Consider the following 13438-nt stretch of genomic DNA (forward strand, 5'->3'; position numbering starts at 1 on the left):
AATTGAAAAAGATAGTCAAATATTCCATAAGCTCTATTTTATCCATTAAGTGACAGCATGAAATTGTACTGGATCACTTTGGGAAGCTAAGGAACAGATTACCAAACTGGACATTTCTATCTACAGTCATATTGATCTCATGAATAAACTGTGCTAGCTGAGTTTCACAGAGACACTGCATTCAAATACATGTTCTCTCCTACAGAAGAATTTTATAGTCCCTATAAAAGGCAATAATACAAAAGCAAAACACGATTTCCCTTATTCTACAGCAAATTCATGTCAGTACCCTAAGTCTGTCGTAATGTCCACCCTTCCAATGCTGCTTTTTGAAAAACATTAATGACTTGTGCATTTAATATCCTCTGGCAATATTAGCTATATTTTTCACATCCTGATTCACTTACTTAGTTTCCTTATTGCCATCCGTTGTTGCTTCATTTTATAACTCTTATATCAACCCTTAAACTCGCCATATTACAAAATCCATACTGAAATTTAGACTATGATGGTAAAGCTCTGGGATTATAATTATGTATTAATAGTATGTCTTATTTAATTAATTAAGGAGAATGCCAGACCACAGTTTTTTGAGCAAGTTATTACACCCTGTAATTCTTTAAGTACTTTCTCAATGTAAGCAGAAGTAATATTGCATCTAACTGCTTCTTAACTTAATACTGAAATTAATTGTAGTTTGATTAATTGAAGTAGTGGGTTTCACTTTTGTCCTATAGGAAATTAAGAGTAGGGCTGTTTAAACGATACAAAGGCCCATATGCTTAAGTATAATGTAACTCAGCCCCAACATGGGCCACAGACATTTTGTTGTATTCAGAAAGTAAGGAAAAAATATCAAGGCTTAACATCCCATTGCCAATGTTGTTTGAGATAGAGCACAAGCTCAGGTTAAGGAAAACTCGAGAATGAAATCAGATGTGCCTTTTTTAAAGAAACCATCTGTCATCAATGATACAGGGAAATATGGAAAACCTAAATGTGTGTAGAGAGATGTGAATTTGAATTGCTACCATCCTGAACACTCTTACAACAGCATCACCTCACTTGGCACATTTGGAATTTCTCCTCAACAACCACACATTTTCTCAAGGTTGAGATATGACTTATCCCATCAAAAACAAAGGTAAGATCCTGGATCATTGTGGTGTGTTACCTCTGTCCATCAGACCACAAGAATGGACAGAGTCCAATGTTTTTGGGGAACAGTAATACAAAGCACAACTTAGTTCAATAACCTCTCATTTATCAACCATTTACTCTCAGGAACCTAGGGAAGTGTTCAGCAAAATCCAACAGCAGAGTATGAGATTCTGATGAAAAGCAGTTATACCATACTGATGGGATTTCAGAGGAAATGATGTTACAGTTGAATCATAGTATCTGCTCACAGTATCTACTTCAGCACGCACACACACACACACACACACACACACACACACACACACACACACAGAGGAGGGAGAGAGCAGAAGAAGAAGAGGAGGAGGAGGAGGAGGAGGATGAGGAGGACGAGGAGGAGGAGGAGGAGGAGGAGGAGGAGGAGGAGGGGGGAGGGGGAGGTAGGGGGAGGGGAAGGGAGAGGGAGGGAGGGGGAGGGGGAGGAGAGAGAGAGGAGGGAGGGAGGGAGACACAATCTGAGTAATTTGTGGCCACTCAGTGGACCTGAAACGTCTGTTTTGCATGAGTGGCTTTCTGGTCCACAACTACTCGAAGTGCTTACGCCTTTTGTGCTTGCATGTATGTCAGAAAGCAACCATAACAAGAGTGTGCTATGAAACTTCCTGGCAGATTAAAACTGTGTGCTCGACCGAGACTCGAACTCGGGACCTTTGCCTTTCGCGGGCAAGTGCTCTACCAACTGAGCTACTGAAGCACGACTCACGCCCGGTACTCACAGCTTTACTTCTGCCAGTATCTCATCTCCTACCTTCCAAACTTTACAGAAGCTCTTCTGCGAACCTTGCAGAACTAGCACTCCTGAAAGGAAGGATACTGCGGAGACATGGCTTCGCCACAGCCTGGGGGATGTTTCCAGAATGAGATTTTCACTCTGCAGCGGAGTGTGCGCTGATATGAAACTTCCTGGCAGATTAAAACTGTGTGCCCGACCGAGTTCGAGTCTCGGTCGGGCACACAGTTTTAATCTGCCAGGTAGTTTCATATCAGCGCACACTCCGCTGCAGAGTGAAAATCTCATTCAAGAGTGTGCTATTCTTGTCAAGCTCTCTCCTGTTCTAGAAAAAGATTTTGCGCTTCTGTGTCTACTTAATGTCAATCATGTTGTTTGTTCTGTTTTCGTGGCATGCTTAAAAGTTACACTGGTATTTTTTTCCTACTTGTGTTCTCCTACAAGAGGGACAGTATATCTGAAAGCAAAAAGTATTTGCAGTTTAAAGAGAAAACACCAGCACTATGCATAAATAAGAATGTAAATAAACATGTTTATCGAATAGTATTTCAACAGTGAAAACGTCAGAGTCATTGAACAAGACAGAGAATTTTTGTTGTTATTTGGCACTTAGCAAGAAAACAAGATACAAAGTATAAACCAAACAGATGCTATTTACTGTGTTCCACATATTGTCTTATGTGTTTGCACGTATATATTTTATCCAGCAAATAAATGGGTATCTTCTGAAATGTTTGTATGACATTTTTCCTATTTTTTCAGTTCTCAGGAATGAGAACAATTTACCACACAAATTTTGATAAGAACTTCCACTATGAATTCTGCTTTGATCATTAATAAACTACATTGTCATTGACTGTTCCTACATTTTGTTACCATATTTCAATTTTCTGTAAAAAGGACAGTCCCTCATGACTTCACTTTCACCAGTAAGTTGCTTTAACTACACAGGAAATTTTTGTTCTTACTTGTAAATGAAAATGACCACTCCAAACAGAAGAGTATGGGAATAAAATGCCAGAGGCACTGCAGTAGATGAACTTGTCTTGAGAGTCAACTGAGACAAGAAAGCCACTAACCTATAAGGGGGCTAAAGGTTTGTACAAAATCTGTTTCATGCAAAGAGGATGCTCTAAATTCAGTTGGATACTTCTTGGCAACAAACCATCACATTAATTTATAACATAATTTATGCATGTTTGTAAATTTTTGAGGTAGGTGTCAATTTTGATAAAACCTTTCTGGACTGTAGGCCATGTCTTTTACAACACAGAAGATTTTATGGAAAAGTAATTTTGTCTCCATTCTCATACCTGACTCCATTCTTTTTTCAACTCCTGAAGCATACTTGGTGTAAGCAGACCTTGTGCTAGTAGCCTTTCTGTTAGTTTTCCATGACCCATTAATTGAGAACTCCCACTTTTGCGCCCTAAAACAACATAAAAGGCTATAAAACAAGGTACATAAGAGCAGTTTCATTCACACAATTGTTATTGTCACTACACATATAATCAACACTTAATACATAATTTGAATGAAATTAAAAGAAACATATACATACCCCGTAAATATGAATGCTTCTGTTGGTGAATAGCGAAGTCATCTTCATCTGCTGCTGCAGCAGAGCCACTGCTCACAGATGTCTCGGAGTTTCGAAGCAACCGCATAAGCTGGAAAACACCTTCCTGGATGACAGCGTCCAGTTCCTTTTGAATGTCTCGAACGAGCACAGGATCAGGAAACAAGTCCATAAAGCGATAACTAGAAAAGCAAAAGGTTTCTCAGTGAAGTTCTTAGCAATTAATGTGCACCACCAATACATAAAAACACACACACACACACACACACACACACACACAGAGAGAGAGAGAGAGAGTGTGTCTCCTTGTATTAATGTTCCAAATATCACATATAAGAATTGTTACTTATCATAAAGATGACATTAAGTTGCAGACAGGCACAATTAAGACACTTGCACATAATTGTGCCTGTCTGCAACTTAATGTGTCATCTTTACAGTACGTAGCAATCTGTTTTCCTATATTTTTATATTATCTATTTTCCAACCTCGAGTTTCTATTGTTTGATATGAGAACTGTTCTCCAACTTAACTTGAGTTTTATGCCTGAAAAAAATCTTTAAGTTACAATGTAGTTTGCACTGCATGTTAAGCTATAAAGCATCCTGCTATGCACTATATGAGTAGTTCCACAGTTCAGGGAAACAAAGGGCTTACTGCTTGCAATAGTTTGTGAGTGTAGGGGAGAGGAAGAGGAGTTCCACATGCTCAACAAGGTTATCAGTTCCCTTACTAAAAAATTGGAGCTAATTGTGTTCAAAACATTAAAAACAACAATGTAGGAAAAGACAGAGTGCTACTTACCATAAAGAAGACATGTCAATTTGTAGACAGGCACAAATAAAGGACATTGTGCCTGTCTACATCTTAACATGTCTTCTTTACGATAAACAGCAATCTGTGTTTTCCTACATTGTTGATATTCCTACCTGGAGTTTCCACAGTTTGATTTTTGTAAAACATTAAAAAAGTACACTCAGGTATCATAAATGTTGCATCTGCAAATGGGACAGCCCTTCCCATGACTTTAAGCAACTAAGTTTATAATTCCAGAATTAGATTTTCACTCTGCAGCGGAGTGTGCGCTGATATGAAACTACTTGGCAGATTAAAACTGTGTGCCCGACCGAGACTCGAACTCGGGACCTTTGCCTTTCGCGGGCAAGCGCTCTACCATCTGGCAGAAGTAAAGCTGTGAGGACCGGGCGTGAGTCGTGCTTCGGTAGCTCAGATGGTAGAGCGCTTGCCCGCAAAAGGCAAAGGTCCTGAGTTCGAGTCTCGATCGAGCACACAGTTTTAATCTGCCAGGTAGTTTCAAGTTTATAATTACACTCGCTCTTTCCCAATCTCACTCACCTCCACCCACATGTTTAAATTATCATAGAAACTGCAAAACACTAATTTTGCCAAACACTCAAAAGTTTTTTAAAGATGGATAATACAGGACGAAGCCCAAAATAGTGATGAGGTTTCTACATTTTACAGAATCTTAAATCTGCACCACATTCATCTCATTGTCACCTAAAATGGAGCACAGTTCTGCATGTAAATTATTTGTAAATCAAGTAAATTAAAAATATGACGACAATGGATAAAATCTCTCTCTCTCTCTCTCTCTCTCTCTCTCTCTCACACACACACACACACACACACACACACACACGCACACACACACACACACACAGTCATGTAGCAGCGGCAGAATATTGGATTTCTGCTTGCAGTGGCACTAGCCAATGCAAAATGCTCTGGCATTATCAAGTACTCAGGTAGAGTTTAGAGACAAAAAACTAGGAGAATGGAGAGAAAGCAGGAACATTTGCCATTAACTTTTCTTGCTCTCTTTGATTGTACATCGAGCTTTGGCCATTGCTGCCTGAAAGACTAGGTTTCCGCTCCTGGTCTGTATTTAAACCTAATAGTGTAATATTTAAACTGCTTGAGAGTCTCATCTGTGCCGTGTGTCACTCATCACTGTCTACAATGCTTGACCGCCAAGGTGGATAAATCAGTGGCATGGTGGTACTGCCATCCCAGTTTTAAAAAAACAGCCAACTGGCAGCATGGAGTACACTGTGCTCTGCTGATCACCAATTTTGCTAGTATATTTCAGAAACTTATCCATCTGATAGAGCGATCCACAGTGACAAAAAGTCACTGGAATGTAGTTTATCACTGACTTCTAATTGAGCATAATCTGCAAGGGCTTTGGCTGAGGATGAACCAATAAAACTGCTGAAAAGATTGTCTGCCACTGTTGAGAATACACAGCAGCTGAGAAATCAAGATGCTCTCTAAAACATGATACCCAGAACAAAGAGAGAATGAGCCCTATAACAAATTGTGAATATCGTAATCTCCCAATAGTAACACTGTAATCTTCATTCCCAATTAATTTTAACAGCAGCTGCTTAAAGGTCAATAACAACATGTATATAATAGTATGTGTTATTTTCAAACAAAGCAACTCCTCCTTTAGCACTTTTCCCAGCAAGGTTATCTTTGCTATGGTGGGTATAACCACTTACATACAGGTCCCACTGTGTTTAAAGCATGCTTTTGCAAACATACACTATCTGATCAGAAGTGTGACGTCATGTGTGCTGGACTGCTGTTGAAATTGCTCATCAATGTTTTATAAAGTTTTAGATGTCAGTTACTTATTTTGAAGTTTATTTGTGTTAATTTTTGCTGTAAAAGTAACTTATTAGTGGATTTTCATTAATCTCAATCTTCCTTCCTGTGTCATTGACTCGAGTGGTCTATTATTCGTGAGTGTGCTTACGTCGTTCATCTAAGCCTCACGCGTCAGTAGTGTGTTTACATTTTGTGGCATGCACTACAGCTGTAGCGGGTATAAAAATTAGTACTGACAAAATTATTTGTGCACTGTTATACAGTTATTAAATTTAATAGTTTGTATATGATGGAGCAAGAAAAAGAATGTTGGTAGATCTCATAAATTCATGTGATCTGATGCAGACTTTGTTTTTTCCTTTAGGGTGCAGGGGAACAGTAGCACAGCATAGACAATATTTTTATTCATTCTTCATTACTAGATGGGCATTCTGTCATAAAGAGTGGATGGTCTTTCATACCATGACACACAAATTTTAACAATCTCATATTTAATTACAAACTACGTAGGAAAGTTAATCCAACAGCAATAGAGAGTTTTTTAAACCTTGTCAAGGAACAAGAGTGGCAGGATGTTTATAGTGCCGATAACATAGATGATAAATATAATACTTTCCTTAACACATTTCTCATGCTCTTTGAGAGTTGCTTTCCATTAGAATGTTCTAAATAGGGTACTAGCAGTAATAGGCAGCCCGGGTGGCTGACTAGTGGGATGAGGATATCTTGTAGAACAAAGCAGGAATTATATCAAAATGTTAGACATAGTCACAATCAAGCTACAGTAGCCCATTACAAATAGTCTTGAAAGGTGCTTAAAATGTTATTGGGAAGGCAAAGAGTACGTGGCATGCAAACAGAATAGCTAATTCACTGGATAAAATCAAAAACCATATGGTCAGTTGTGAAGGAAGTGTCTGGTCAGCAGCACAAGGTCATTGATATATAGTCAGTTTGCAGTAAAAATATTTCTGTTACTGATAAATCAGATATAAGTACAGTACTTAACAATCATTTTCTGAGCATTGCTGGTGATTTAAATAAAAATTTAGTTTCTACAAGGAATCATATAACTCTCTTGGCAAATGCCTTTCTGAGCTTGATGTCTCATAAATACTCCTCTGTGATACAGAAAAGAGGGAGATTGAGTCAAAAATAAAGTCACTGAAGACTAAGGACTCTCAGGTTATGATGGACTGTCTAGCAGAATATTAAAGTACTGTGCAGCACATGTTAGTCCTGTATTTAGCCATATTTGTAATGTTTCCTTTAGGAATGGTGGTTTCCTGAACGATTAAAGTATTCAGTAGTAAAGCCGCTTTATAAAAAGGGAGAAAATGATAATGTGGACAATTTTAGACCTATTTCTATGCCATCAGTGTTTGCTAAAGTTACTGAAAAGCCTGTGTATGTAAGGATAAATGATCATTTTATATCACACGATTTGTTATCAAATGTACAGTTCGACTTTGGAAGTCGTTTAACAACTGAAAATGCAATATTCTCTTTTCTCTGTGAGGTACTGGATGGGTTAAACAAAAGGTTTCGAACGCTTGGCACATTTTTTGATTTAACTAAGTCATTTGATTGTGTTGATCACAAAATATTGCTCCAGAAGTTGGTCCATTATGGAATATGGGGAGTAGCTCACAATTGGTTCACCTCTTACTTTAGCAACATACAGCAAAGGGTCAATATTCGCAATGTTGATAATGGCTGTGACGTGGGGTCTGAGCAGGGTACAGTCAAGTGGGGGGTGCCCCAGGGATCAGTGTTGGGGCCACTCCTGTTCGTTATTTATATAAATGATATGCCCTCTAGTATTACGGGTAACTCTAAAATATTTCTGTTTGCTGATGACACTAGCTTGGTAGTAAAGGCTCTTGTGTGCAACATTGGCTTGGTTTCTCTCTCTCTCTCTCTCTCTCTCTCTCTCTCTCTCTCTCTCTCACACACACACACACACACACACACACACACACACACACAAAGATGATGTGACTTACCAAACGAAAGTGCTGGCAGGTCGACAGACACACAAACAAACACAAACATACACACAAAATTCAAGCTTTCGCAACCAATGGTTGCTTCATTGGGAAAGAGGGAAGGAGAGAGAAAGACGAAAGGATGTGGGTTTTAAGGCAGAGGGTAAGGAGTCATTCCAATCCCGGGAGCGGAAAGACTTACCTTAGGGGGAAAAAAGGGCAGGTATACACTCGCGCACACACACACACACACACACATATCCATCCGCACATACACAGACACAAGCAGGCATTTGTAAAGGCAAAGAGTTTGGGCAGAGATGTCAGCTGAGGCGGAAGTACAGAGGCAAAGCTGCTGTTGAAAAACAGGTGAGGTATGAGCGGCGGCAACTTGAAATTAGCAGAGGTTGAGGCCTGGCGGATAACGAGAAGTGAGGATATACTGAAGGGCAAGTTCCCATATCCGGAGTTCTGACAGGTTGGTGTTAGTGGGAAGTATCCAGATAACCCGGATGGTGTAACACTGTACCAAGATGAGCTGGCAGTGCACCAAGGCATGTTTAGCCACAGGGTGATCCTCATTACCAACAAACACTGTCTGCCTGTGTCCATTCATGCGAATGGACAGTTTGTTGCTGGTCATTCCCACATAGAAAGCTTCACAGTGTAGGCAGGTCAGTTGGTAAATCACGTAGGTGCTTTCACACGTGGCTCTGCCTTTGATCGTGTACACCCTCCGGGTTACAGGACTGGAGTAGGTGGTGGTGGGGGGTGCATGGGACAGGTTTTACACCGGGGGCGGTTACAAGGGTAGCAGCCAGAGGGTAAGGAAGGTGGTTTGGGGATTTCATAGGGATGAACTAAGAGGTTATGAAGGTTAGGTGGACGGCGGAAAGACACTCTTGGTGGAGTGGGGAGGATTTCATGAAGGATGGATCTCATTTCAGGGCAGGATTTGAGGAAGTCGTATCCCTGCTGGAGAGCCACATTCAGAGTCTGATCCAGTCCCGGAAAGTATCCTGTCACAAGTGGGGCACTTTTGTGGTTCTTCTGTGGGAGGTTCTGGGTTTGAGGGGATGAGGAAGTGGCTCTGCTTGTGTCTGCATATGTGCGGATGGATATGTGTGTGTGTGTGTGTGTGTGTGTGTGTGTGTGTGTGTGTGTGTGTGTGCGCGCGCGCGCGCGCGCGAGTGTATACCCGTCCTTTTTTCCCCCTAAGGTAAGTCTTTCCGCTCCCAGGATTGGAATGACTCCTTACCTCTCCCTTAAAACCCACGTCCTTTTGCCTTTCCCTCTCCTTCCCTCTTTCCTAATGAAGCAACCGTGTGTTGCGAAAGCTTGAATTTTGTGTGTGTGTTTGTGTTAGTGTGTCTATCAACATACCAACGCTTTCGTTTGGTAAGTTACGTCATCTTTGTTTTTAGATATATTTTTCCCACGTGGAATGTTTCCCTCTATATACTGTCATTTCTTGTTAACAATATCAGCTTATTCCAGAGAATAAGCAGCTTTCACTTGGTTAATACTCGGCAGAAATCAAATCTGCATTTGGATCGGACTTCCTTAACTCTTGTGCAGAAAAGTGTGCAGTGTACTGCTGCATAAATTTTCAATAAGCTACCATTCAAATTTAAAAATCTTAGCAGTAATCCACATGCTTTCAAATCAAAACTGAAGAGTTTCCTCCTTCTACTCTGTTGAGGAGTTCCTTCAAAAATTAAGCTAATTCTTGTTGTATTGTTGATTGTGTTTACTTAAACTTATGGACTGACCTTTTTTCAGGTTCATAAACATTTATTTTTATCTGTTATTACTTTTATGTTGTAATTTCATGTACAGACACGTTTCATGACCTTGGAAAATTTGCTCCTCAATTTTGTCCAACAGAACTTGACGTATAAACAAATTAAAAAAATAACACCCAAATATAAAGCAAAATTCACCCGTAGATGTCATGATAGATGAACCAGCAAGTATAAAAGGAGATGGGGAGTATTGCGTTGTCAATAGAGAAGTAGTAACAGCAGAAACGGCCAGTCAGAAGAGCTCAGTGGACTAGGCACTGGACATCACCTGAATAACAAACCCATCAAGACCCGGTAGAAAGACATGGACCATGAGTTCCAGATTACTACCAGCAGTTCAAATAGCAGAATGACTGTGCATAGGGAGTTAAAAAGAATGGGGCACAACTGTCGGTCAGCTCATCATAAGCCTCACATTTCTGTAGTCGAGGCTAAGTGACATTTGAGGTGGTGTAAAGAGAGACATCACTGGACAGTGGATGACTACAAATGAGTGATTTGGAGTGATCGTGGCAACCTGATGGAGGAGTTTAGGTTTGATGAATGCAAGGAGAATGTTACCTGACATTATGTGTCGTGCCAGCAGTAAAGTGCAGAGGAGGTTGTGTTAAAGTATGGGGGTGTTTTTCATAGTTAGGGTGTGGTTTCCTTACAGCACTTAAGAAAATGCTAAACGTAGAAGGATATGGACACATCTTACAGCATTGTGTGCTGCATACAGTAGAGGAACAGTTCGCACTTTATGGCTGTTTGTATCAGCATGACAATGTATCCTGTCATACAGCAGCATCTGTGAGGCAATGTTGTTCTCCATAGAGAACAACATATCTGAAAGGGTCTCGTCTGCCCAGATTCCTCTAGAGCCTCAGTTCCTTCATGTATGTTGAACCCATTACAAGTTACGTTGCAATATGGGAGTGATGTTGTTTTTGTCTTTCCCTTATCATTCCGCTAAATTGTGGGACATGACTAATGGAGGATTGGCTGACAGACTGGGTGCTTCTGTTAGATAGGTTTCATAGTCCACAGTGTCTGTTAAAGTGTCATCAGACAAGTCAGATAAAACTACAGCTTGATAGTCTGATGTCTTTGGACTCAAGTCTATTAGGGTTTTGTACGATGTTCACTTGCTCACTTTAATTTCCTGAATCTTCTTCTGCTCCAAGTATATGGGACAATCTTTACTCTCAGACTGGCTGGATCTCACAACAATTAAAACACAAAGCTGCCATTGAAGGTGCTGAAGAGTCCAAAGCTCAAGAGCCTCATCAGGTTCACCAAACCAGTATCGAGCCAATTAAAACTGCGTTATCAGAGGTTCTTGACATTTGGCATGACCTAGGAGACACGTGTGGCTTATCAGATACTGTGGACATAGTGAGCATCACCCCCTACTTGTAATGGAATTATCCATATTATAGCACTGTCATGTCAGAATCTCAATTCACAAACTTTTTGTTTTCACTTATCAATAATCCTCTTCTTTTTATTGGTTGAAAAAAGTCAATTTTATTAATTCAAAGGTCTGATATGAAGAGGAGTGAATCCATCAACGGCTTCCATTTATTATTCACATATGGGAAATAAGGATGTATCAAATAATATACTAAAGTGAATCACTGTGAGGTGTAATGTGTAATCACATGTGTGTCTACTGTTTAATTTGAGAGACAAGACTACTAAATTCAGAGAAACTGTATGGGACAATATAAATGAAACACTGAAAAGAGAGAATCTGATAAACAATGAAGTTTTGATCAGTTTCAGTTGACAACACAGTAGGCTGACAGGATAATCAGTAACAAGGCACAAAATACTCAGATTCAAAAGGTGAGTTTTCGATGATCAGTTGATTAAAACCTGTTTTTCAAATAGAAAATATTATCAAATACTGATTGTGATTTTCTTGGGTGCATCTGATAACAAAGCACATATAAAAAATTACTAAAGTTCAACTAAATTAAAAATTAATGCTACTATGACACATTTATGTTTACATCTCATGACTGCAGTTACTGTTTTACTTACCTAAGCCACAAATAAAGATCTAAGACATCAAATACTGCTTCCAAGTGAACCAAATCTATAATAGTCTTTGGTTTCATAACTGGCCATCCAATATTTCGACACAGCCAGTCAAATGTTAGAGGTTCATTTCTGCTATACTGCCTTGCAAACTGAAAAAATACATTTATTTCATATATAATTGAACCCTCTCTTAAAAACACATCATCACAAAGTAAAATTACAAGAAATAGAAAGTTATGTTTGGCGTACCTTGAGGAACATTGTACACACAAAAGGCATCTTCTTGTTTATAGGAGCACAGCAAAAAACGTACCGTGCACGGAGTGGAAGAGGAACATGCTGTATCATGTCTGCCAGGAATTTAAAATCTTCCACATTGCACATGAAGTACAAAGAATCATCCACAGTTGACAGTGTTACAAATATATCCTGAAGAGACAATAAGGGAAACTTAGTAGTTCATGGGTTCACTCTCCACACATTGAACCTCAAATCTAACACATTTTCATTTCATTATACATAATGTCCAAGAAATATAAATTTATTGAATTATTTATAAAAAATGAAGTGGCCACATATTTTATAAATCTTCTTCACTGTAGGATCTTTATTCTGCTTCTGAACTCTAACAATCTCAAAGAATATTGCAGAAAGAATACACCATATTAGCACTAATATAAGCTGCACCCTGAAATTTGATGAGGAAAAAAGAGAGAAACTAAATGGAGAAATATTTATATCACATTAGCCATTTACAAAAGCTGTTCAAAATACGGTCACTCTTAACCACATTTTTTAATGCTGTAATGTAAATTACACACAGAAATGTAATCTTACTAGTTAGAGTCTTCACTGTTAACTTCACTACTGGTACTTGTTTCATCATTGTCAGTGTTTTCGTCATTCTCCTCCCAAAGAGTGTTGTTCTAGCTACTGTCCAGTCCGCAAGACATGGAGCACTTCTTGAATGCTCTGTTTACAGAATCTTGTGATATTGTGGGCCATAAAGAGAGAATCCACTCAGATGTAAGACTAACTCATGGAATTTTAATCTTGCCAGATGAAGTCAGTGCGTGATCTGCTTCTAAAAGTCAATTGGAAAAGTGTATTTAACAGATGGTCATCAAATGATTTGTTTACACTCATATCAAGCACCTGTAGTTTTGAAGCCACACTTCTAAATATAATGACCAAGTCTATCTTCAATAAAGTGACTACGTTCTTTACCTCAAGTGTGAGATGACCTTCAATAAAGTTATCCGAACTAGCATAACTTTCTTACACAGCAGTGTACCAGGTTTGCAATTCCAAGCAGTAGCTAGTGCACACATAATTCATTCTGTTGTCATCCAGCCTTTTTCTTGGCAAAGAATCAAAAACATCTTAGGAAAATTTTTCTTGGCCAAATTATAAGCTTCAGAATAAAGTGTGTGTGTGTGTGTGTGTGTGTGTGTAGGGGCAGGGGGGGGGG

General features: G+C 39.3%; 1 protein-coding gene across 2 annotated transcripts in view; it reads right to left on the minus strand.

Annotated features, from left to right (window-relative positions):
- LOC126473452 (ATP-dependent RNA helicase SUV3 homolog, mitochondrial) overlaps positions 1-13438 on the minus strand; it is a 78687-nt gene that overhangs the window by 18532 nt on the left and 46717 nt on the right. For both annotated transcript variants that reach the window (XM_050100509.1, XM_050100508.1), the window contains exons 9-12: positions 12217-12396; positions 11968-12116; positions 3492-3691; positions 3244-3359 (exon numbers count right to left, since the gene is read on the minus strand). In XM_050100509.1, the coding sequence (XP_049956466.1) occupies positions 3244-3359; positions 3492-3691; positions 11968-12116; positions 12217-12396 (645 nt within the window). The remainder of the gene's footprint in view (positions 1-3243; positions 3360-3491; positions 3692-11967; positions 12117-12216; positions 12397-13438) is intronic.

The sequence above is a fragment of the Schistocerca serialis genome, chromosome 4 (genome assembly GCF_023864345.2).
Source record: "Schistocerca serialis cubense isolate TAMUIC-IGC-003099 chromosome 4, iqSchSeri2.2, whole genome shotgun sequence".
Taxonomy (NCBI): Eukaryota; Metazoa; Arthropoda; class Insecta; order Orthoptera; family Acrididae; genus Schistocerca; species Schistocerca serialis.